The 24,970-nt window shown below is 37.5% G+C and overlaps 1 protein-coding gene across 1 annotated transcript; it reads left to right on the plus strand.

Moving 5' to 3' along the window:
- Positions 1–646: 646 nt before the first annotated feature.
- josd2 (Josephin domain containing 2) lies at positions 647–24,723 on the plus strand. Its single transcript, NM_200151.2, is given in 5 exon segments — positions 647–828; positions 969–1,097; positions 14,455–14,580; positions 16,466–16,660; positions 23,911–24,723. Coding segments are annotated over 4 exon segments (555 nt in total). The 5' UTR covers positions 647–828; positions 969–975; the 3' UTR covers positions 24,023–24,723.
- The last annotated feature ends 247 nt before the right edge of the window (positions 24,724–24,970 follow it).

Raw genomic sequence — 24,970 nt, forward strand, 5'->3', positions numbered from 1 at the left:
AACTGAAAAAAAGGGTTTGAGTTTTTATTTTGATCCCTGGATGACTTTTATATATTCGTATCCTTCATTGCAATTTGATTATTTAGTTAAGTTTCGTTTAGTTTAGTTTAGTTTAGTTTAGTTAATTTGTTTACAGGGTCAATGCACATTAATAAACATTACTGTAAAATGTGCCAGAATTAGCCAAGAATGTGTAGACCCCTTATGGAATGTTAAAAAGTCACACCTAAAATAGAAGCACAGCATTAAACATGAAATAAACTTTCATATATAAAATACAGTTAAAGTAAAAAAGACAAGAACAGACTGATGGCAGCAGAAGAGGACAAAAAGCCAAAGACAACAGTACAAATGTGTCAAGAATACAGTACTAATGCTGACAATGCTGATTTGCCAATAACCAATTTTTAACATGAGATTGAAAAGAACGGAAAGTGAGTGGTCTTCTAATTGTTGGTGGGATGGAGTTCCAATCCTTAGCAGCTTCCACTTTCACACAAGATCATTTTTTATGTAATTTTATATTTTATTTATTCGTTTATTATTCTTTATTATATTTTTTTGTAAAATGAGGGTCCCCCTATGGAGCGGCCGTGTGAACTGCAGCATGATCGCACGGGGCGTTCCCTCAACGCGACAACAACACAACTTCCGGCTGATCCTCACGGACAAGAAACAGGCGGCGTTCCCCTTTCACAGACCGCAACAGATTTCGTTAATAACAGCTTAATATTGTATGTTTAATGGACCAGTAAAGATCAGTTTCGCGGTACGTGTCAGGAGCATCAGTGGATAAATCGTTGCACTGCGGATTCAGTCTTCCAGAAGGTGAGATGATGATGTTTACGATGATGATGATGATGATGTATCCAGTCATGTGCTGTCAGCTTACGGGAACGCGAGTACATAACGTGTTTTTGGCCGTAATTACATGTTAATGGACGGTCTGAATGTGTTTGTGATGGCAGGGTGAGCATGAGCGAGGGCGAGGTGTTTCATGAGAAGCAGAGACTGGAGCTGTGCGCCATCCATGCCTTGAACAACGTGCTTCAGGAGAGAGTTTTCACTAAAGAGACCGCCGATGACATCTGCAAGCGGTGAGCGCGCGCGCGTGCACACGACTACAGTAACTTAACTGAAAGAGGTCATGGCATGGATTTTGTAAAATCATTGTAACATTTAAATTGAAGGTCACTTCTACTGTTAATATCATGTTTACACACACCACGCAAAAATATGTGTAAACAATTGAAGAGTTCAGATGCAAAACCCTCTAAATAAGGGGTCACCAATCTCGTTCCTGGAGGTCCGGTGGCCTGCAGGGTTTAACTCCAACTTGCCTCAACACACCTGCCTGGGTGTTTCAAGTATACCTAGTAAGACCTTGATTAGCTTGTTAAGGTGTGTTTGATTAGGGTTGGAGGTAAAATCTGCAGGACACCGGCCCTCCAGGAACAAGTTTGCTGATCCCTGCTCTAAATCCATCAGACCTCTTTTTTTTTTTTTTTTTTTTGTGAATGAACATTTCCTACCCGGCTTCTGATTGGGTTCAGAAGTTTCATTTATTGATAACGATAGGGTTATTAGCTAGTAAATGCAATATCTTTTTGTTTCAAAATGTCACTTTAAACATTTCAAAATTAGTTTTTTTAGCAAGGTCAATTTTCTTTTGCATCAAAACTAGCTAAATCCACCAGTGCTTTTTTAGCAAAACATACGGTGGCCGGGAAGTGCAAAACAACATTAAAGTTTGAAACACTTTAACAAAGCTCGAGACAAATTTACATTTTGACAAACATGTTTACCTATCATCAGACACAATTACATAGAAAAAAACAATTTTACCAAGGACAAAACAAATGTACATTTTAGAAAACAAATTAACATGACGCAAAACACTTTTACAAATCCCGAAACAAATTTACAATTACAGATTCCCTACGGAAAGGGAATGTACCACACCCCGAAGTGACATAGAATGTACCACACACCGGTAGTGACGCGGGGGAACGTTGTTGTTGTTGCTGGTGTGCGCGGTAAATTCGCGCTGTGGAGTACATGGCGTAAACAAAGTTTATGGTGACCGAACATGGACTGCGGTCGAGGGTTGTTTTGCCCGTTTTGTGGCAAACACTTGTGCAACTTAACACGGTTTTGCTTTGCGTGTGGTCGGTGTTTAGAGTTTATAAAGGACGCGGACCAGACCGAAACGCCAGACATGCTGCATCAATGTGTTTAATATTTTTACGAGATCCCCTCGGTACGCTGTAATTATGAACATGATGTCAAGTCTACACGGTGTAAACCTCTGCTTGAGGACTCTTAACGGTAAACTGAAGGAAGCCTGTGTTATGGTTTAACTGGTGTCCGTGTTAACTGAGGCCCCTTTTCAGATGTGCAAACTATCCACGTTTGCAGATTAGCAGATTGGTCACTTTTTCACAGCAACAAAACATGCCCATACCGAATAAAGATTCTAATTACTTGGTGTCAGTGTATCATTGTTGATTTAATATTTGTGTGGCAGAACAGCATAAACCAAAATTAATCTAAAGAAATTATTATAATTGACATGTCATCAACTGGATTTGAACCCAAGTCAATAGGTTCTACATGAGTATCAACCGACTTATCCAACTGAGCTACTCCGGTGTACAGGTTGAGATTGGTTTTGGTATCTTTATCAGTCAACATGTGCTGTGCTTTAAATGTTTCCATGGACTTGCATTTCCATGTTTTTATGCACTCTCACGCTGATATTTTCTCAGAATAGCTCTAATTTATTTTATCGCAGTTAGTCAAACCATAATTTTTATAGTTGTAGACTTGTGGAAACCTGTCTACAAAGTCACACAGTGTGTGTTACATTCCGGGTCAATACCGGTGTGTGGTACATTCTACGTCACTTCCGGGGTGTGGTACATTCCCTTTCCGTAGGGAATCTGTAATTGTAAATTTGTTTCGGGATTTGTAAAAGTGTTTTGCGTCTTGTTAATTTGTTTCCTAAAATGTAAATTTGTTTCGTCCTTTGTAAAATTGTTTTTCCTATGTAATTGTGTCTAATGATAAGTAAAAATGTTTTTCAAAATGTAAATTTGTCTCGAGCTTTGTAAAAGTGTTTCAAACTTTGTAATGTTGTTTTGCACTTCCCGGCCACTGTAAAAAACCCCTAAATCCACCATTTGAGACAATACAGTGTAGTTAGTTGAAAATCACTAAAAATGCAATTGGAAATAATTTTACCAAACATAAAACACCTAGAATTAAAAATATATAAATCTGTCAAGTAAGTGGTGGTTCATTCCGCTGTGGTAACCCCTGATAAACCAGGGACAAAGCCGAAGGAAAATGAATGAATGAATGAATGAATTCTGTCAAGTAAGAGCATTAATCAGTAACATTAACACTGACATTAATTAAATCTTAACAAGCTGTTGTCATTTCTGATATTTGGGATTTAGATTTAATGTAGATAGAGCAATGTAAACATAGGAAAATAAGCTTGTTAGGTTGAAATAATGTAGTGTAAAAACATTATGAAACATCAATATCTGTGCATTGTCTGTTAATATAAAACGCTGATCAGACATAAAGGTAATATAAAGTATTATATCTTTTAGAAAATAGCTTACATTAAAGGGCCATGAAACCCCCTCGTTTCATCAGGGTGTTTTCACACCTCTACTTTGGAAAAAGTCAGAAAAGTGGGCGTGTCCAGCTCTGTTTAGGGGGGAGTGTCGGAGGAAGAAAAGAGGCTTGGTTTGGGAGTGTCTATTTAGGCGCGCTGAATTTCAAAGTCAAAACACACACACACACACACAGGGGAGAAAGGGACTGTTTACATGGACATCTGTAGTCGAATTATTTGCCAAATTATTAAATGGTGGACTTTAACTGCAGTTTGGCTCTTTCATTCAGGGAATTCATTCATGTCCCTCGCGACAAACGTGATATTTGATTCGAGGATCTGCTCTAAGCGTGTATTTTTTATGCAATGTTTGATACCGCACGGCGAATGAGAGAAAAAAAAACTCAGCATTTCCCGGAAACTTTGATGCAAACGGCAGGTAGCTTCAGAAAGCCTCGTGTGTTAATCCGGTCACAAAATCCAACACGAGGTTATAGTTTGGTTGTAGTGCTAACTTGTTTACACTCTGTGCAATAGTTTGTTTGATACGAATAAAATACGAACTGAATAAACAAAGAGCACTGGTCGCCCACTTACAAAATCTGTAGAGACAGGACAATCACCAGCAACTAGAGCCGCGTCTTTATTTAGAGGAGACTACAAGCGAATTCGGATCTCAGCGTTTGCAGATGAGAACAGCTCTCAGGTAAACAATAATCCTCCTTTGACATGTAAGTTATTGTTGTCGAGCGTCGCGTACACTGTTAATCCACACGTGACTCCAGCTGTGCTCTCACAGGGGGAAAATGAAAACAAAACTTAACGGCAGCAAACTATAAAAGCAACACTTCTCGCTTGTTTTGCCAACACAACGTGGCGTCTCTGCCGTCTAAACACTGTGACAGTAATGAATATTAATGAAGTTGCACAATAGAGCGTGCTGATTGGTTTAAACCAAACTTTACTCATGCATTAATGCATCACACTGTAAGACGTAATATGACACACTCTGGCACAGACGTCCAGTCTGCACGCTGGAATACAACGCTATTATGTCATGGCCGTGACGCAGCCTCAAATTCGTTTTAAACCGGAAGTACGAATTTGCTTGAAATAACGCAAAAACAACCAATTTACACTTTTTAGTGAAATATAGGTGTCCTAATAGTGTTTTTAGCAGTGTGGGACACATATACGACTGTCAACAGCTCAAAAAATGTGTTTTGGTGTTTCGTGACCCTTTAACAGCTAAAACACAAGGTAGGTCCACTAGGCAAAAAGAGGACGTCTCTCAAATTATTTTAGAAACTGTCATTGATTCATTCTCACCATACTTAGGGTCTTGGGGCCTGTTTCAGTAAGGAGGTTCAAACAACTCTGAGTTTAAACTTGAACTTTTAAGTTTAAAGTTGATTTACCGAGAGATTAAAAACTCAGAGTTTTCGGTTTCAGAATAGCTGATCTGAGTTGGGTCAATCAGCTTTGAGTAGAGCAACTCAGAGTTAAGCGCGCACACCGTGACTATGAAAAGGCATTATCAATGGAGCGCAGATATTATGAGTGACCATGGCAACATCTTAAAAAAAAGAGATCAGCATTTCTTTCTCCAGCTGAATTTGATCTGCTCATGCAAAGTTATAGCAAATATGAGCGTATATATTTAAAAAGAAGCAACCATCAGTGAAACAGAGACAGCCTGGGAAAACAGCTGCTCAAGTTAATGCGTAATTTTTAATTTAAAGTATTTAAATATTTAAGTATAATAAAAAAAGGAATATAATGTGTGATGTTTATAAAATGTTTCTACACTTTTATACACGTTGATCAGTTTTAATAGATTAAAAAGTGCACTTGTGTGTCTGCCTTTTTATTAATCAAGTGATAGAGGTTGATAACATTTAGAAGGTAAGCAGAACTAAAAATAATTTTTAAAAAGAATAATAATCCCATTAATCTAGTAACAGTACATGTCAAAGGTTAAGCTAATTATGTATGAAAAAGGACAAGCCTCGTACGTGACTTTGTTCTGTGTGTGACAAAAATGTAGGCAATATCTATGTTTCCATCCAAATATATTACATAAATTTGTGCAAAACTGGAATATTGCATAAAATATGCAAATAAAGCAGCGTTTTTATCCAATGAGTCAAAGAGAACAAAATCGTCACTTCCTGATTAACAGTAAAAACAGAATTTACTGCGGTAGAAGAAGCTGCGTCAATTAATTATTTATTTAACAAATGTACTTGCGCCTCAGAGACACAAGACAATGCTGACACGCAATGAACACGTGGGGGCGTTTGAAGCCAGATGCGGAGACTCCCCAAGTCCAGACGCTCGGAGGTAATTAATAATATACAATAATACTGAAACAGTTCAGGCATTTTAGAATGACCAAAAACAACATTTAAGATGCTCTACAGTGTGCTCAGTCTGCTGGTTTGTCCATTCACTCACATTTTTATCATCATCTCTAACAAACCTTTTTTAAATGTACATACTGTAATTTGTTAAGTGCACTTCGTAGTTTATGCACAACTTTTCTTATCAAATAAAAGTTTAACCTACTCAGTTATGCACATGTTTTATTATGCGTATTTTCAAAACTTATGTGAATTATGACGTTTCCATTAATCGTTTTTATGGGCATCTCCAAAATGAGCTCTAAAATAGGTGGGTGGAAACGTAAGGCTAAGGCGAAAAATACGCTTCTTCTTTACAAAAGGGGAGGAGACCGACAGAAACTCAGAGTTTAGAGAATAAAACCTGCTCTGGACCAGGTTAGATTCACAGAGTAAGTTACCACGGTAACTGACTCTGAGTTAAAGTTACCTCTCTTTCAGAAACAGGTTTGACTTACCCCGATTTCTCGAGTTTAACAAACCTACCATTTTGAAACGGAAAACCCAGAGTTTCTCTCATTTCAGGGTTAAAATACTCTGAGTTTTCACTTAACCTGCTTTCTGAAACAGGCCCTTGGTCTCTTGTTTATCTTCATAGCATGCCTGTGGGATAAAAGAACGGTATCTTAACTCTTTCTTTCGTGAAATGGAGTTGCCGTTTAATGTATAGTAAATCTGACTCATTTAAAGTAGCGTTGCTGTGCAAAAACACGTTATGAATGCATGCTACACTTCCGACTGTACATAATTTTTATTTTTTTTTATAATGTACAGAGTTTTGAGGACAGTCGGGACAACCTCATCCAGTTCATCAAACTCCGTCTTTTAAAATCAAAATCGAAAGCGGAATAAAACACTTTCCTCATAAAAGCCAGCATATCAACGTGCCATTACTTAAAAACAAATGATTCGATGTGCGCCTTCTGATTGGTTCTTGGTATATAGCGGCTTTTGCTGTAAAGGCAAGTGGCGTTTAGCGGCTTTTACCAACAAACTGTTATGATTTGATAAATGGAAGCAAATCTGTTTGTTGATGGTGTAGTGCATGCCTAAAGCATTCACTCAATGTGATTCTCATTTTTGGCACGAGTGGAGTTTAGTGGTTTTGCATCTGAACTCTACTAACTACTGATTTTGTCCAAATTTTATGGTAGATATTTGATAGACCCTTTGGGCTCCTTTCCACTGAGCAGTATGGTTTAGTACAGTATGTTACACATTTATTTCCACTGATTGAAGTATCAAAATAGCGAACTGTACCACATCACTTTGTTGGGGCCCTTTTGTTAGGGTATCTAGCACAACAGTGCGGTACTAAAAGGAGAAGCTATACTCGCGACAGAACGCGACAATCCATAGATATATACACTAGATATGACATACGGACCCTGAGCATGCGTCAATAGCGTCGCCACGTTTGTACAGTACTCCTAGGACAAATGTCATTCAACCGCACTAGTCAGGACTAAAGCCAATGTGAAGATGTTGGACTTTATCGCTGTGTACGGGTGTAGTAACGAGCAAACAAACAAAACAAACTGACCAAAGACTCCCGATCATAGATATATGTATATATGTGTATATATCTCTGGCTCTGGATGGCCAGTCCTCCATTGCACCTGCTATTTCCACAGAGCTTCTTCTGTTTCTGTATTTGAGCTTTAAAGGACACGACACAAAGACAGAAGTGCTTACAGTTCAATATTAATTATGTTTCATAGAATTATAAAATACATAGCAAGCATGATTTGACAAAACACCACCTGAATCTCTCCCAGTTCAGTGCTGAATTCCGTTAAAATCTCCTCAAAGAAGGAGCAGCTCCAACAAGCAGAAGCTGTGAACTCTGAGCCACGACCTGTAAGTGTTTTTTATTTGTTAAAATTGATCATGACATGCACAGTGTCTAGCCTTAATGGTATGCTGTAGCAAAGATGTAAACAATAGGAAATGCTGTTTGGCACCGCTAAGGATTTAGCTACAAATACATATTTATCAGTCAAACTGCTGTACACACACACACTTACACTCACTTTTCACTCTTCACCAGCATGTGCAGTAACTCTCTATAGGCAAGTTTTCCTGCGTTTTACATCTCAGATTATGAAGTCGCAAAAGATATGTGAACGATTCATATTACTTACACAGGCATATTCTGAATATATGTGAAAGTCGTCGTGTAACACGTTGAGTTAAAAAAATACAGGAGAGCTCACCTAACTCATGTAGCAGCAGAAATCAATCACGGCTCACACAGGTTGCATCCCACATCATGTGTTTTATTCTTCTATCAGCGGTGTCCCTGTATATTACAGAAAATAACTTAATCCGAGCATCAGAGAAAAATAAAAATAAACATTGATCCCGTGCACTTGCGCTTTTCGTGTTACACGCGTCTACAGGCAGTTCACATACACACACACACACACACACACACACACACACACACACAAATATAGACACACACACACACACACACACACACACACACATATAGACACGCACACAATGGCAAACTCTCTTAAAGGAGCCGCACCCCATTTTCACTCGTTATAGACACTAGTCAGATTTTATTTTAGAGAGCGGGCATGAGATTGACTGACTGTTTACCAAAAAGCGCGTGCTTCTACTGGCGTGGCGTGGAGCCGATCCGCGAATCACAGCACATTATGACACATGACCAATCAGAGTCACTTGAGGGCAGGCCTTTCAGAGGAACTAGGAAATAATATATGTTTTCTTGTTAGCTGAGTAGCTGTATATAATCAAAGTAATGTAATGTAATGTAATGTAATGTAACTTGGATCATGCGACGGCTGCCAAAGGACAACGACGCCAGTGCGCTCACCACACACCAGCTATTGGTGGAGTGGAGAGACAGTGATACAGTCAATTCGGTGGAAGTGAAAGTGAGATTTATAAAAAAGAACGTGATTTCCTTCAAGTGAATATTCACAGCTAGTGTTTCTTCCCATACTGATGAACTTCTGGTGAACGGTTAATGTGACTTGTTTTCAATTTTATCTGATTTAAATATTAAAATTAAAATAAAATCAGTTAAATAGACTTAAGCGTTATTTATTTGTTCAAGCATAAGTCGTTTAGGTTCAGCAGGCAAATCTATTGAAAATACTGGGTTAAAATACATTTGCATATTTTAAAGACATTTTAATTTAATGCAGTGTTTCTTGTACATTCTGAGACCCACTTTATACCCTATGTCAATCAGGCAGTGAAGATCAAAGATTTTAAAGAAAACAGACATTAAACACAGCGATTTTATAACGGCATACAGTTCACTGGAAGCATTTGACCTAGATTACTGAAAAACTAAAAGTCCTTCTGCATACTTCTGCATATACCCTATACTGTAAAGCAGTGGTTACCAAACTTGTTCCTGGAGGGCCGGTGTCCTGGAAATTTTAGCTCCAACCCTAATCAAACACACCTGAACAAGCTAATCAAGGTCTTACTTGGTATACTTGAAACATCCAGGCAGGTGTGTTGAGGCAAGTTGGAGCTAAATCCTGCAGGGACACTGGCCCTCCAGGACCAAGATTGGTGCCCCCTGCTGTAAAGGAAAAAACTTGTTCCACGTAACGAACGATAAGCATGATATGTGAACAGAACAGAACCAATGGCTTTCTGTTTGTTCTGTTGTACACGACGCCACCATGTTACGGTTCTATTGGCAATGGAAACACAAGCCTGATCAGGGTGATCCATACTCAATCAAACTACTGTACTGAACCCCACCCCTCAGTGGACACTAGGCATTTTACAATTCTATGAGGCTGTGGGGTCTTTAAAAGCCTCTCAGGTAATGGACACTGTTTGGATCGGCTCACATCATTGCATAGGAAACAATACCAACATCCCCTCGCTATTGCACATGATAGCAAGTGAAAGACAGCATACATATAAAAAATGTCATTCAAAGACAAAGCATTGTTAAATTATTAACTTGCATATTTGAATGCAGTGGCTCTCAGATCCAGTACAGCTGATGGCTTTATGCGTCCCAAATGACATACTACACACTATGGATTTAAACACTCAATCATATTGTGTAGTATTTTGAGTTTAGTGTCTTTCTAAATGTAACACCATTTTTTTTTACTAAATGGAAATTCGTACCATTCATACCATTCATACAATACAAATCACAAAGAGAAAGATATAAAATTAGAGCTAAAACAAACAATTCTCACTGATAAAATGCCAAATCAAAAAGGCAAGTTTTCAACCTAGATTTAAAAACAGACAGATATGATATAAATAAAATACAGGGGCAGAGCATTCCACTATCTAGGACCAGCTACAGCAAAAGCACTGTCATCCCTGAATTTCAGCCTTGACTTATGCCGAGTTCAGACTGCATGATTTTCAAAGTAGTCGTGTCACAGATGTTTTCACACTGCATGACTATCTGGGCTTGCGTTTCGTCGCTGCTTTGTTTACACTGCAAGATGGTTCGGCGACATGGACATTCACATTGCACGACTTTACTATAGGGAGAATCTCCGACAACTTCGTCCAAACTACGTCTCACAGCCAAAAACATGTAGTATATCTTTTGGTATTAACTACATAATGAGAAAGAAGCCTTTAATGGGGTAGAAAATGTACATATTTGCTCACCTGGGTTTAAAGGGAATTAGCCATTTCTCCTTAACGTTGATAATAAACTAATTTCTTTCTGTATGAAATGTCAAACAGACACGGTCCTGCTCCTGAGTCTCGTCAAACCTCCACTAGTTTTCCCTCCATTTCGTGGGTCCAAATAAACCGAAAAAGAGCGCTTTTAACTTCTCCCCCAGCCTCCCGCTGGCCTGCAGCAGGTATACACACGCACACACACAAGTGAAAGCTGCTCTCTCATTGGCTGTAGGCGATCGCTGATGTTACTTTCAGTCAAAACTCAATTCACACGGCATGATTTGAATCGCCGACAGCTCCAGATATTTAGCATGCCAAATATCTCACAGGCATCGGCGACTCATCGGCGATTCTCTCAGATCGCGTCTTTGATCATTCATACTGTGTGATTGTCACTCATGTGCACGAGCAACGATTTGCCTGTGATTTCAGGCATTTGTCTGCGATTTCTCAAAACCTGTCGGCGAGCCGAAATCGGGGCTAAAATCACGCAGTCTGAACTAGGCATTAGGAATGTATAATAGTCTCTGGTTTGATGACCGAAGAGATCGACCAGGCTGATGTTCAGTGAACAGGTCTGACAGATATGAAGGTGTCAAACCATTTAGTGATTTAAAAACCAAGAGAAGAATTTAAAAAGTGGCACGATAGTGCACGGGCAACCAGTGCAAAGAGCATTGCTGCATCCCAATCAGCATACTATTCGTTCTAAATAGTATTTGAAAATAGAAATAGTATGACCCAAATCGTAGTATGTTGAAAAGAGGATGTCAAAGGCTTCCCGGATGGTTTACTATTTCCGGTCAAAATTTTAGGTGTAGAACCGTCCATACTCTAACCGCGAATATTGCCCACAGTACATAGTTAGTTGGACGTGAATTCGATGAGAACTACAAACGCGGGTGAAAAGTGTAAACAAACTACAAACATGATGGACTCGCGAGATCAACCTTTAAGTAGAGAGGCTTTGGTAAAGATGTTTGTATGATGGCTCTATTTTGACGGTCCATGCGCTAAACAGAAAGCGCAGGGCGCAAACGCATTCAGGGCATGTCAGAATCCATATTTGCTAATTAAAGGATGGGAAAATCCACTTTGGGTCGTGGCGCATAGTCTAAAAGGGTTGAGTTTATTTTCTTAATGAGTTATAGGTGTATTTTGAGAATAAACCAATCAGATTCTTATCTCCCATTCCCTTTAAGAGCCAGCTGAGTCACGCCATAAGCGCATTTGCTATTTACATGACGTAGTGTAAGTGGAAAAGCTGAGCATTTCACAAGCAAACAGTTAACAGTTTTTTCGCTCTCGTGGATAGGGAAACCTTTATGCACAGACATTATTAGCCTATAAATAATTAATTTTGTTTGTAAGCGCAAATATTTGTTTCAAAACTATATATAAATTCAGTTCTAATTTCCAGCAAACGAATAAATGAACAATAAAAACGAAGTGTATTCAAAAACCTGAGTTATAACCTAATACACATGCTGTGCCCCATCATGGTCTAAAACCTGACAGGTGGGCAAATCTAAGCTTGTTTTTAATAAAACAAATATAAATATGGATATAATAAATAATACTGCTAATAATAATAACATTATACAAAAGCAAATTGTTATGAATGAACTGAAAAAGCCTCCCGAGATGAAGAAGACATAAAAGCAGTGATTTTTCAAATTTATTTAGGCTAAAAAATAATATGTTTTGTAATATTTTAATTCTTTATATTTATATCCTATATATATTCTTTTTATATCCTATATATATCCTTAATATTTTAATTTTTTCATATGTAAAGATATTTGCGTATTGCTCTACATCTTGTGTGTAGGCTATTAAGCAGTGTGTAAGCGAGGCGCAACTCTGCGCCGGAGTTTAGACCGGGTTTGTTTTGGTCTAATGAAAAATCTATTATAGTTTCTCAAAATAGCAACTCACCAGCAGTGCGCCTCAGAACGCCTTGCTTTTTAGACCAGAACGCCTATGGGCGCAAATATATGCGCAAATGCATTTGCTACTTAAACAGCGCGGTGCAAAACGACTCTTGCATCAAGCTAAAACTAGCAAATAACATTTGCGCCGCGCTGCATTGCGCTGGGCGTATGATAGGGCCCAATATGTGCAATATATATTATTATAAAATTAATAAGTTTGGGAACATTGATACAGCCACAATCTTCTTATGATACAAACACAGATTGAATAGATCTGATCATGTAAATGTTTGTACAAACCATACTGCACATTTTCATTAATTTAACAATAACTTATAAAAATAGCTTCCAGTGAACTTATTTCTGCTGCCCAGTTTGAAAGATATTTTTTCAGCTTAAAACTGGATAAAAAATGCATCAAAAAGCTGTGTGAGAAATTAACACTTTAGACACTCAATCTTTAGCAGCTGGTCAGTTAACCATATTTTTTCCTATGTTTCTGCTCTCAGCTGTTTCTAGCATTTGCTGATGGTAAAAAATAAATAACTAAAGTGACCTTTAATTAGTATTTTGCACTTTAAAAATAAATATTCTGTTTATTTAAGATATTTTTCAGGATCTTAATATTTATTCTTTAATTCTTTTAATATATTGTTATGTTAAGGTTCACATTTATGAAACCAATAGTTAATAAGTTGGTTTTTATTTCCATATTTGCTGACTTTTGTTCCCAGTTTGATCTAGCTGTTCATACATTCCACTCAACGAAATAGGTAAAAGTAAAGTATTCATGATTTGTGCTGATATCGGATTTATATTGGTATTGGTTCGTACTAAAGGCTGCAATATCGGTATCGTATAGGAAGTTTAAATTTTGTATCGGGACACCTTAATCTACTATACATTTTCTTACCATAAAAAATTATCATAGAAGCTAGAATGGTGTAAAACTCAAACAATCAAATTAAATCTACTAAGATCCTACAAAAGTCCATGCCAGTGGGCCGAGCCTGAATTCTGAAGGTGGAGTATATGCAAATCAACCAATGTGACATAATGTCACTTTATTGGCAATTGAGTCATTATTACAGCTTGATTTAATGAATGTTTGGTTAATAATAAGTAGGATGTTTGAAGTGTTGAAACTTGCAGGATTAGAAACAAAGAGCTGTTATATGTAGAATGATCAAGACACATTTTAATTCTCATGTCATTGCTTCTCTCACTGTTGTTCTATATTCTCCAAACTAGGGCTGCACAATATATATCATTTCAGCATCGTTATTGCAATGTACGTATTCGCAATAGTCACATCGCAAGATATGCAATGTTGACTCTGAACTACAGTTGACCCGGAGATACAGAAATGTATTTATTTATAATGTATGTAATTACTGTATTAACACAGAATCTATATGATTTATACAAAATAGATTTTCTCACTTAGAATTTGTATCTTGTTTCTAGTCTGAATATCTACATTTCAAAGCAAAAACAAGACTATTTTGCTTGCCCCACTGGCTGTTTAAAGGAAAAACTTTTAATTTGGACCTATTTGTTCTGAAGTTAAAAACAAAACAATATTGTTACTTGCTCTAAGAATGTTTAGATGTTTACCTAAAAACGAGACAAAACAAAGTAAGAAAAGCTTTTTTGCATTTTGATTATTTAATTTCTGTACCTATATCCTGTTAGACCCCCCAGGAAACTTTTTGTGAAACTGTATTCATATCACTATATTTATCACAGAAAAATAAAATATTGCAATATCAGATTTTGTCCAATATCGTGCAGCTTTACTCTAAACCAAAGATGTGCTTGTTCCTTGCAGACTTGCCCCGCAGTGTGTAATGAATCCACACCGCTCAGTGCTGGGCACGGGAAACTATGATGTCAATGTCATCATGGCAGCTTTGCAGAGTCGAGGACTCGCTGCTGTCTGGTGGGACAAGCGCAGGTGAGTGTGAAAACGCTTCATTAATTTATTTTTGCTAAACACAAAAGAAGATATTTTGAAGAATGACAGAAAATGATGGCAATTGACATTCATAGTAGTAAACAAATACTATGGAAATCAATATTAGCTTTTCCATTTATGGCACTGTACTGTTGTCTCACTTTAGTTCACTATTGTTCGGGTTTTCATTTCCACTGCAGTTTATTACCACTTAATGTGGGTGGGGGGAGAGGGGGGGAGAGATTATTACTGTAATTGCTCTGCCTTTACTGTCTACCAATGAGAGGAACATCTGGACCTCTTCTACTGACACTGATGCTGCCATTTCAGCCATCTTTTTCTTGTGGTGGGATAAAGGGGAGCCTCACAGTAGGGCTGTGGGATTTGGGGAAAACATCTAATTGTGATTTTTTTTTTTTTTTTTTTGTTTATTTATTTATTTTTGTCAAATATTGCTTTTTGATTTACGATTTAATTCAAGCTTCAAGCTGATTTCAATTTAATTCAAGCTTCAGCTCAAATAATCTGTAAGCCGTGGCAACAATTCTGCAATAGCTCTTAAAAATGACCTGTTTTTGTTCGGTGTCTGTGACTTTGAAACCAAAATATTCCCATAAAACAACTGCTGTTTTTCTTTGATATTAATTCGTCCATGAATGCAGGTGCCACAATCCCACTTGTCAGCGACTTCCTGTTTGTTTTCTTTTTTTTTTGTGAGCATAGTTCAGCTGCCCAATTCTGATTGGGCAGAACAAAAGTGTGCTAACTCAGTTGGCTATTTATAAAGCCCCGGTTAGATCACACGATTTCGGCGCGATTTCCTTGACGTAGGGTGTCATGGGGAGTTGTAAATAGCAAATGGACAATGTGACGCAAGATTCAATCATTTCTTTTAGTGTAATGTGGCATAGTTCACGACAACTAATACCATGTCTGCAATGCTCGCAGAAAGCATAGCATGTTTATTTTCTGAAGCATAGCGGACTGGTTTCGAAGCACATCACCTCAGATGTTATTCGTTATTCTTCTTTACATATATACATATAAATATTTTATACTGCAGCCTCTTGCGATTTAACTAATCGCAACGTTTCAAATTGCAATTCGATTTCGATTAATTGCACAGCCCTACCTCACAGCAAGAAGATCACTGGTTTGAATCCCAGCTGTACCGGGTTGCCTTTCTCTGTGGAGTTTGCATGTTCTTCCCATGTGGTTTTTGATAAAGCAGGGACTTAGCCGAAGTAAAGTGAGTAAGGGTATAAAGACAGGTTAGTCTTGTGTTTTGTGAACCAACTGCTGACTTTTTAAATGTAGTGTTTGTTTTTGTTTGTTTTATAACAAATCCAGTGATGCTGGTAGTGACGATTCTCATGGACATATCTTGTGCGCATTTGCAATATGGGCATGTGGAAAGCCTTTTGAAGGCAAGCTTGAAATTATTAGCCTGAATAGCATAATAGCTAGTGCTAATTCTGCCTCTATTGGAGACCAAAAGCCACAATGTGATTGGTTCAGATGTGCTTCACATTACCAAGTTAGCATTTTGGGCTTCACAATAATAGGTAATACAGACATTTTCACCCCTCCATAGTAAGAAAATCTTTGTATACGGCATGTTTTAGTAATGGTGCGGCTCACTTGGAACCTCACCCGAGGTGGTACTAAAAGAGTACCAAGTTTTAAAAACAGTACACAGTGGAAAAGCCCCCAAAAGTGAGGATAACCAAAACAAACCATGCCATACCCTGCAGTAGAAAAGTACCTGAAGCCTATCGGTTGCAAACATACTTCAAAATATCTTCTTTTGTGATTTCCAGGAAAAAATAACATCAAACAAGTCTTTTTTTTAAACTTCTCTTGAACTTTCTTCATTTATGTGTAGGTCAGTACAGAATTTGTGCCTGGACAAAATTCAGGGCTTCATTTTGAATGTCCCGTCAAGGGTGTCACTGGGAATTGTGTCTCTCCCACTGAGACGGAGACACTGGCTGGCGGTACGAGAGGTTCACGGACACTTCTATAACCTAGACTCCAAATTAAAAGGGCCTGCCTGTATAGGTGGAGAAACAGAACTCAGGTGAGACTTTCAATAATATAATTATTTTAATAGTTTTAATTAATTTATTTTTAAATAAATAAAAAAAATTTACATACTGATGATTTTCTGCACTTCTGTACTCTGTTTTTCCACTGGAAGATGGAGTACATAATACCTATGTACTGTCATATGTCAAATGTGTAATTGAAATGTCAAAGAACAGATAATTCAATAAGAACATTAGCAGGACTGTACAATGGCAGGTGCTTCATAATATCACAGAAAACAGCAGACATACAGTCCAGACAGATTACATGATCTTATGCACCCCATTTACCCTTCATAAATTTGACATATTATCTAAGACTGCTGATGTGTCTAAAATGACTTTTATCTTTACTCTGTGTAAAAGGGGCTAGACATATATAGTTGAAGTCAGAATTATTAGCCCCCTTTGAATTTCTTTTTTTTAATATATATATATATATATATATATATATATATATATATATATATATATATATATATATATATATATATATATATATATTTCCCAAATTATGTTTTACAGACTAAGGAAATTTTCATAGTATGTCTGATAATATTTTGTCTTCTGGAGAAAGTCTTATTTGTTTAATTTTGGCTAGAATAAAATCAATTTTTAATTTTTAAAAAAAACATTTTAAGGTCAAAATTATTAGCCCCTTTACGCTATTCGATAGTCTACAGCAGTGGTTCCCAAAGTGGGGGTCGGGGGTCGCGGGACCCTGGCGCAGGGGTCGCGAGATGATTTGTATTTTAAAAAAAAGTGGGAAAATGTTTTAATTTAATTCAATACTTGTTAAAAAGTGTTTGCAGAAAACACTGATAAAAATAAATAAAATAAATAAAAACATAATTTAAATTTTAATTAAATGTGTAATTTTGTCCCAGACATTACGAGATTACGTCAGCGTCAATCACAATCAAGCTACATACATCACGCGCAGCAAGACAACGTCCCGCTTTTTTTTTTTTTTTTGCTAAAGCTAAATGTTGGAGGCTACAAATACATAATACCTGCTTTAAAAATGAAACGGTGTTTAATATCCACAACAGAAAAACCGAGAGAGGGAGAAAATTCACAGGTGAGGCCGGTTGATGGTGCGAAAACTGCAGTTGCGGAGGGAACATCCGAGAGGACAGCGGAGGTCAGTGAGGGTGAGCCGCAAGAAATGCCCTCCACTTCTGCTAAGGGTGCGCATTTTCCTCACTGACCAAAGATCTCCTCTCGCCGAGCACCTCACTGATCCTGGCTGGGTTACAAAGCTGGCATATTTGTCATCTATATTTGAAAAACTGAACGGACTTAACATGTCACTGCAGGGCGAAAACACGAGCATCCTGTCTCTTAATGATAAAGTGCAGGCATTTGTGCGCAAAGTGAAGAGGTGGAAAGAACGAGTGGAAACTGGGCGCATAGACATGTTCACCACACTAGACGAATTCCTCGAGGAAAATACATTGAGTGTAAATATTGTCAGGGAGTCTATTACTGAACATCTCCAAACCCTTCTGGATCATTTTAACAAGTACTTTCCAGAGGAAGGTACGCAAGAAAAACACGATTGGATTCGATCCCCTTTCAGTGCCACCGCAAACCATCTGACGTGTGACACGGAGGACGCGTTGATTGAACTTTTATCTGATCGAACCTTGAGGACACTTTTTGACTCAAAAACGCTGGACGAGTTCTGGATTTCGGTGAAGGATGAGTACCCGCAGCTTTCCAAAGCCGCTTTGGATACACTGATGCCATTTAAATCAACTAATTTATGCGAGAAGACTTTCTCCGCACTAACTTACATAAAAAAATAAACATAGATTGCGTCTTAATGTGGAAGATGATCTCCGTGTTGCCATCTCCAAAACTAAACCCAGACTGGATCTGCTTTGCTCAGCTCACAGCGCGCACCCATCACATTAAAGTGGTTCCCAAACCTGTCCTTAAGGACCCCGCATGTGTGTGTGCGCGCAAAAGTAACTAAACACATGAACTGAGGTCAAAACATCAGAGTCTTATGGCTAAAGAAAATATTCTGTCTTTTCTGTAAATATTGTTATGGTAAATTCGGTCATAGTTTAATTAAAGTAGTTCTGATTTAGTCTTTTAAAACAGTTGAACAAATGAAATGTAACTGGGTGACACAATGTTCTCTGAATTACTGTCCTCTTCATAAATGAAAAAATGCAAATAATCTTCTGTTTGACCGAAGTTATAGGTCAGTTCTGTTTTAGAATAAAGGCAAGATATTAATGTGTGTTTGTAGAATTAAACGTTTTAGATAAGTCTGTTTTAAACAGTGATCTTGATTTATTTTCTCAAGTTGCTGAATTATTAAAATCGTCTTACAGATTACATTTGTGTTTAGCATTTATTGTATGAGCCCGATCTCATGAAAGTGCGTATACGCCAAAATGAGTTTTTGCGTGCATATGATATGCACTTTATGGCATGTAATATGCACACACTCCTCACCCCTAATCCTTAAAGGGGAGGGGATGGGGGGTCGTGGGGCAGCAAAGCATTTATCATGGGGGTCGCGGGCTAAAAAGTTTGGGAACCCCTGGTCTACAGAACAAACCATCGTTACACAATAAATTGCATAATTACCCTAACTTGCATAGTTAACCTAATTACCCTAGTTAAGCCTTTAAATGTTACTTTAAGCTGTATAGAAGTGTCTGAAAGTATCTAGTCAAATATTATTTACTGTCATCATGGCAAAGATAAAATAAATCAGCTAATAGAAATGAGTTATTAAAACTATTATGTTTAGAAATGTGTTGAAAAAATATCTCTCGTTAAACAGAAATTGGGGAAAAAATAAACAGGGCGGCTAATAATTCAGGGGGGCTAATAATTCTGACTGCAACTGTACGTGGGTGTGCTAAGAAAATAACCATTATTCATGATGTCAGTTAGCCTACTACTTTATTAAAGGTATAGTTATTTAATAAAAGCAGCTATTGTACACATTGAAAAAGTATAGTTATATTTTATTTAGGGCTATATATTTATTTATTAGTCAAAGAATAAGCATATTCACAAAATAGACTATTGACTATGATTCTACAATTGCAGGTACATTTGGCATTTCAAATATTTAGGGGAAAGCACTTTTTATTAACTGCAATTCCCTCCAGAATCTCACTGAAAGGATATCCTATTAAGGATTTACATGGTTTTGAATAAGTCAGTGCTTAGCCAAACAGAGATTGTTATAATTACTTTTTTTTTTTGCTTTTAGGGAACAAATTATTTCTGTATAGTATTGTTTGTGTGCTCTGTTATAGACAAATTAGGTAATGTGTAGAAGTAACAATGAAGAATGAAATGAGTTAAAACCTTGTTTAAAGAAAATTGCTTTCTGTTTCTTACATTTCAACACTTCAAACCATGATGACATTTCACTTGTGGATACACGCACATCTGTTACATAATGTCAACACTGTTACCTTAAATGGGTAACAGTAACAGAACTTACAGCAAAAAACACTTATACACTGTACACAAAACTGTAATTCTTTAGCCCAAAAGTCTACTAGCTTGCATAAATACTTTGGGCACATGGCACTAACTAAACCAGGATAAAAAAAAATAAAATTTGATTAATGTGGGATCTGTGTCATTTTGAAACTGTGTTAACAGTTTTGGCAGTTTACAAAATAACTCTACTTGTAAGGTCTTTTTTAATTAAATATTTTCTCTGAGTCTACACACACACCTTTCAGTGCTTATCATCTTATCAACGAGAGGTAATTGACATCTTGTGATCTATGAAAATAAATAACACATTTTATAAATAATGTAAAATCTAACAATTCTTTATAAAAAAAAAAAAAGATGACTTTGCACACAAAGCCTACCTGCAATTATAAAATCACCCTTAAGTGACCACAAGACATTGTCAAAAACCTTTCACAAGCAATGGTAAAAGACAATTTTTATAGGCAATAAATAATGACACAACTAATGTGGTTTAAGGAGCAAAAACTTTTCATTTAAATACTCTCCTGCCATAAAATCTGACCAGGAAACTCATGTAAATGCATGTTCAGGAAGGTCAATATGTGCATAAAAAGCTGTGTCCATTTCTTTTTCACACTATTCTTCATTGCGCATGTTTGGTAAATACCGACAGGACAAAAAGCACGTAAAAAAACTGTGTGTAAATCCGACCCACAATTTATCTTGTTTTGAAGCTAGGGATGAAGTTAAACACAACAGGGTAAATTTGAATCTGTAAGTGGATAAAATTAATTTGAACATAGTATATGTTGGAATTTTTTGTAATATGAGTATATTTTATCATTTAAAGAGGTTATGCCCTTTTTACAAGATGTAAAATAAGTCACTGATGTCCCCAGTGTGTGTTTGTAAAGTGTAAAAAATACCACACAAATAATGTTATATTACTCTTTGAAACTGCCCCTTTTAGGCTTTGATCCTAATTGTGACATTGGGTAACTGTCACTTTAAATTCAAATGAGATTTTGCTCTTTTTCAAAAGAGGGCGGAGCTACAGATGCCTGTGTCAGCATAGTGGCAGATTCAAACACATCGAATGCCAATAGAGTGTAGGAACTATGACGTCACCTTGTAAATCGGCTGCTAGCATAAACCTGGTTCCCTTGATAAAATCCCCATAGGATTTTTCCATTGGCTTTTCGAAGATTGCAAATAATAAGCTCTGTGTTCAAACAATAGCCCCTTTCACACAGTGATACCGGTAAATATCTGGAAAATTTCCGGAACGACTTTACTGGTATATTCAAAAAAGCGCTGTTCACACAGGCGAGGACGTTACGGAAATTTTCCGGAAAAGAGCATTCACACATCCATTCCAAAATACCGGTAAATTCTGACATCATTCACCACAAATGAGCTTTAAACGGCTGCGCTTGTATTTGTAAACATTTGACTAAATTACAAACTCTGTGGATGATCAATATTGTGAACAACTTTCGCAGGATCACTTTCTCATGTCGAGATGTTCATAAGGCACAGGCTGTTTTCACAGGCACACGCAAAGCTTGAAGGTAAACAAACAACGGCTTATCATAAGCATCTCATCGATGATTATTTACACAGTTGGCATTAAGAAGAACATATAAACGTGATCTGACTAACTTTTAGCAGCTAAATGTGTCTGGAAAAATATTCAAAGGCTTTTATTCTCATGAACCGCGCGGACGTAAACGCGTCTGACTGTTGTGATTGGCTAAAGCAGACGTCTCACGTCAGCACGTTCTAGACGTGCACGCGCTTATTACGGTAATCTTCCTTTTGCATTCACACAGCGCAGCATTCCGGCAAATTGCCGGTAATGTTACAACTTCTCTTTCCGGAAAATAGCCAGAACGAATTTACCGGTATTTTCAAAAAGGACCTGTTCACACATACAGCCTTTCCGGAAAATTGCCGGCAATTTTCCGGAAAGGTCTGAATGTGTGAAAGGGGCTATTGTTCATTACTTTTTGTCCAGCCAGATAATCCTCACATGAAAATACAACTTTTATTAGTTGGGGCTCGCCTGTGACATCAGCACCACCCTGCGGCAGAGAACTTTTCAAGCTTTTTTTCAGAAATATGGTCTATGACAAAGATTTACCCTTTCACTTTATTTCATCATAATCCACACTATATATTATCAACAAATAAATAAGTGTATCCCTCGCATGCATGCCTCAGTAAAAGACAACAAAAATGAGGTGTAAGGGGACAAGTCTGTCAAATGCCTACAAGTTCCATCATAGACAAAGAACAACATTAAATATTCTTTTTTTTTTTTTTGTCACGAAGTACAGCGAAAAGCAGCACATACAGTCACATCTGCTATACATTTTAAGGAGGAGTGTAAATATTGCAGTTATGAAAGAGTTAAATGTGTTCAGATGAAGAAAAAACATGAAAAATCACTTGATCACGTTAAAATGACAGTTAATGCGATCTAAAATGCGATATGATTATTTAAATGATGTGCACGCTTTCGGTTTTATTTTCACTGTTAAGTGCGGTTCATATTTCTTGTGCGACTCCCAAACAATCGCTCTGTTAAACAAACTGAATGTTATTTACAGCTCAATTACCTGTTATTCACAGCCTATGCAGGTTCTGTTCACTTATTCACAGGCGAGCGCCCGCCCACTCTGAGGTAACCGCTCACGTCACTGGCGATTTCGCAGCTGCGAATACATTAATACATGAAGACAGAAATGGCATTTTTGGGTGAATTATACCTTATTAATACAGTATGTGACACTTTTTACACTGTTTGGAGATGTTCACGTTGCTGAGCATTGTATGTAAAAGAACAGGAAGATTTGTATGGCAGTCTTTGCATCTCTACTTAACGTAAAAAAAAATATGATTGTCAGAATCGTAGAAATGCTGGATTAAGATTGTCGAGAGGGTCGAATCAACGTCACGATCTTTTTTTGATTAATCGTGCAGCTCTAGCATAAGAGGTAACAAGGAATAGAACACAGCCAGGAATTATGCATCAAACCACAGCTCTAGAGGTGTAGTTGCAAGCGTACAAGTTTGCGATGCAGTTTGTGAATGTTCGTTGGAACGACGGATTTGGGAAATGCCAAATCAACAAACTAAGTTTATAAACAGCGGAACTTGCGACCTTGGTTAGCTAACAATGGTTTTCGTAAACACACTCCAGTTCAGCTCGATGATGTATAATGTCTCCGACACCGCCTGTAGTCCCATTTAGCAACTTGATAGCTACTGTCTTTTTAAAGAAGCGTAACCGATAAAAATAAAATAAAACTCAAGAGTGACATGTAACTGATGTGTTTTATGTCGTAGAATAAAACGTGAATAGGTGGTAGCCATGAACGGTATTTAAGCGATTTAATTGAAATCCCATTCAAAAAACCGAAGAAAACCGGGACTCCTATAATGCTAACTTGCTTTCGGGTTTTTATAAATAAATTGGCATCATACTTCCTCCACTCTATGGGGGAAAGATCGTCACTAATGGGCGGGGCTTTCTCCCTCTGATGACATGTACAATGGTAGAATGTCAATCAAACTGTTTCCGCAGACTGTTTTCATAATGTACGATTATTTATTTAATAAAATTTTACTATTAGCGGCTGGCTATATTCACCTTCCGTCACAACACAACTGCTTATAAAAGCCATTTTTGCACAATAGGTCCTCTTTAATTTCATTTTTTGGTGTATGTATTATCAAATGATAATAAAAAACAACTTTTCCTCCTCAATTTCAGGTCATTTCTTACTGAACAACTCTCTCAGGATGTAGCAGAGATGCTCCTCGTCGTCCAAAAGGAAGTGGACGAAGATGGAACATGGCTGAAGCCTGACGACACCAGGAAGTGATGTAACTGAACATTCTCTCTCTCTCTTTCTCTGTCAGTGTGGATTAAATACTGAAAGAGAAACCCTGGAGGCGCAGCAAGATCACATCCACAACCACACACACACATGCAAAGGGAAGTCCTAGTGTTTTCTCAAAACGAAGGATTGACGTCGCTCTCCTCTTTTTTTCTCTTTCTCTCCTCTCAGGAACTCCATCTCTCACTTTATCTCTATCTATGCACTCCACTGCTGAAGTAGATCAAAGATTCGTCTGTCTTTTGTTACAACTATGCACAGAAATGGTACTTTAGAGTCTCGTTCATTGCCTTTTTAGACGTCCGTGTGCAGATCTTTTACTATGCAGAAACACAAGAGGCAAGAGACGGAAGCTCTGTCTCTCGCTCGCGTCCTTTTCTTTTGCAAACCGCCTCATCGACGTCGAGCGAACAAATGAGAAGATTCCTGTTATTTATTTGAATTTCTACTCTGTAGTGTAGCGAATGTTGGAAATCGTCCTCACTGATTACTAATGTTTGTCGATTGTTAATTTCGGTTTTGGTGTCAGAGCTGGGTTTTGTTATTATATAAATGGTATTTAATCAAGACGTTGACTGCGTCAGTTGGATTTTGTTGAGGGAAGGGCGGAGGGGGAATTTAAGCCCGATGGGGTAAATATGACACTATAAGTGGACAAAATTAATAAAATGAATATGAATACAGTACATGTGGGATTCATTTTGTTTGTTTGTTTATTTTGTTTATTCTTTTTTGTATTGTTATTCTTTTTTTCCAGATATAATTGTAGGGGTAACCCAGTGGCTCCGTGGTTAGCACTGTCACCTCACAGCAAGAATGTCGCTGGTTCGAGTCCCAGTTGGGTCAGTTGACATTTCTGTGTGGAGTTTTGCCATCTTTAAAATGCCTCTCGGCAGTATGCTCAGGCATTCTGTCTGAATGGGGAGACATCAA

This window comes from Danio rerio, chromosome 16 (genome assembly GCF_049306965.1).
Source record: "Danio rerio strain Tuebingen ecotype United States chromosome 16, GRCz12tu, whole genome shotgun sequence".
NCBI lineage: Eukaryota > Metazoa > Chordata > Actinopteri > Cypriniformes > Danionidae > Danio > Danio rerio.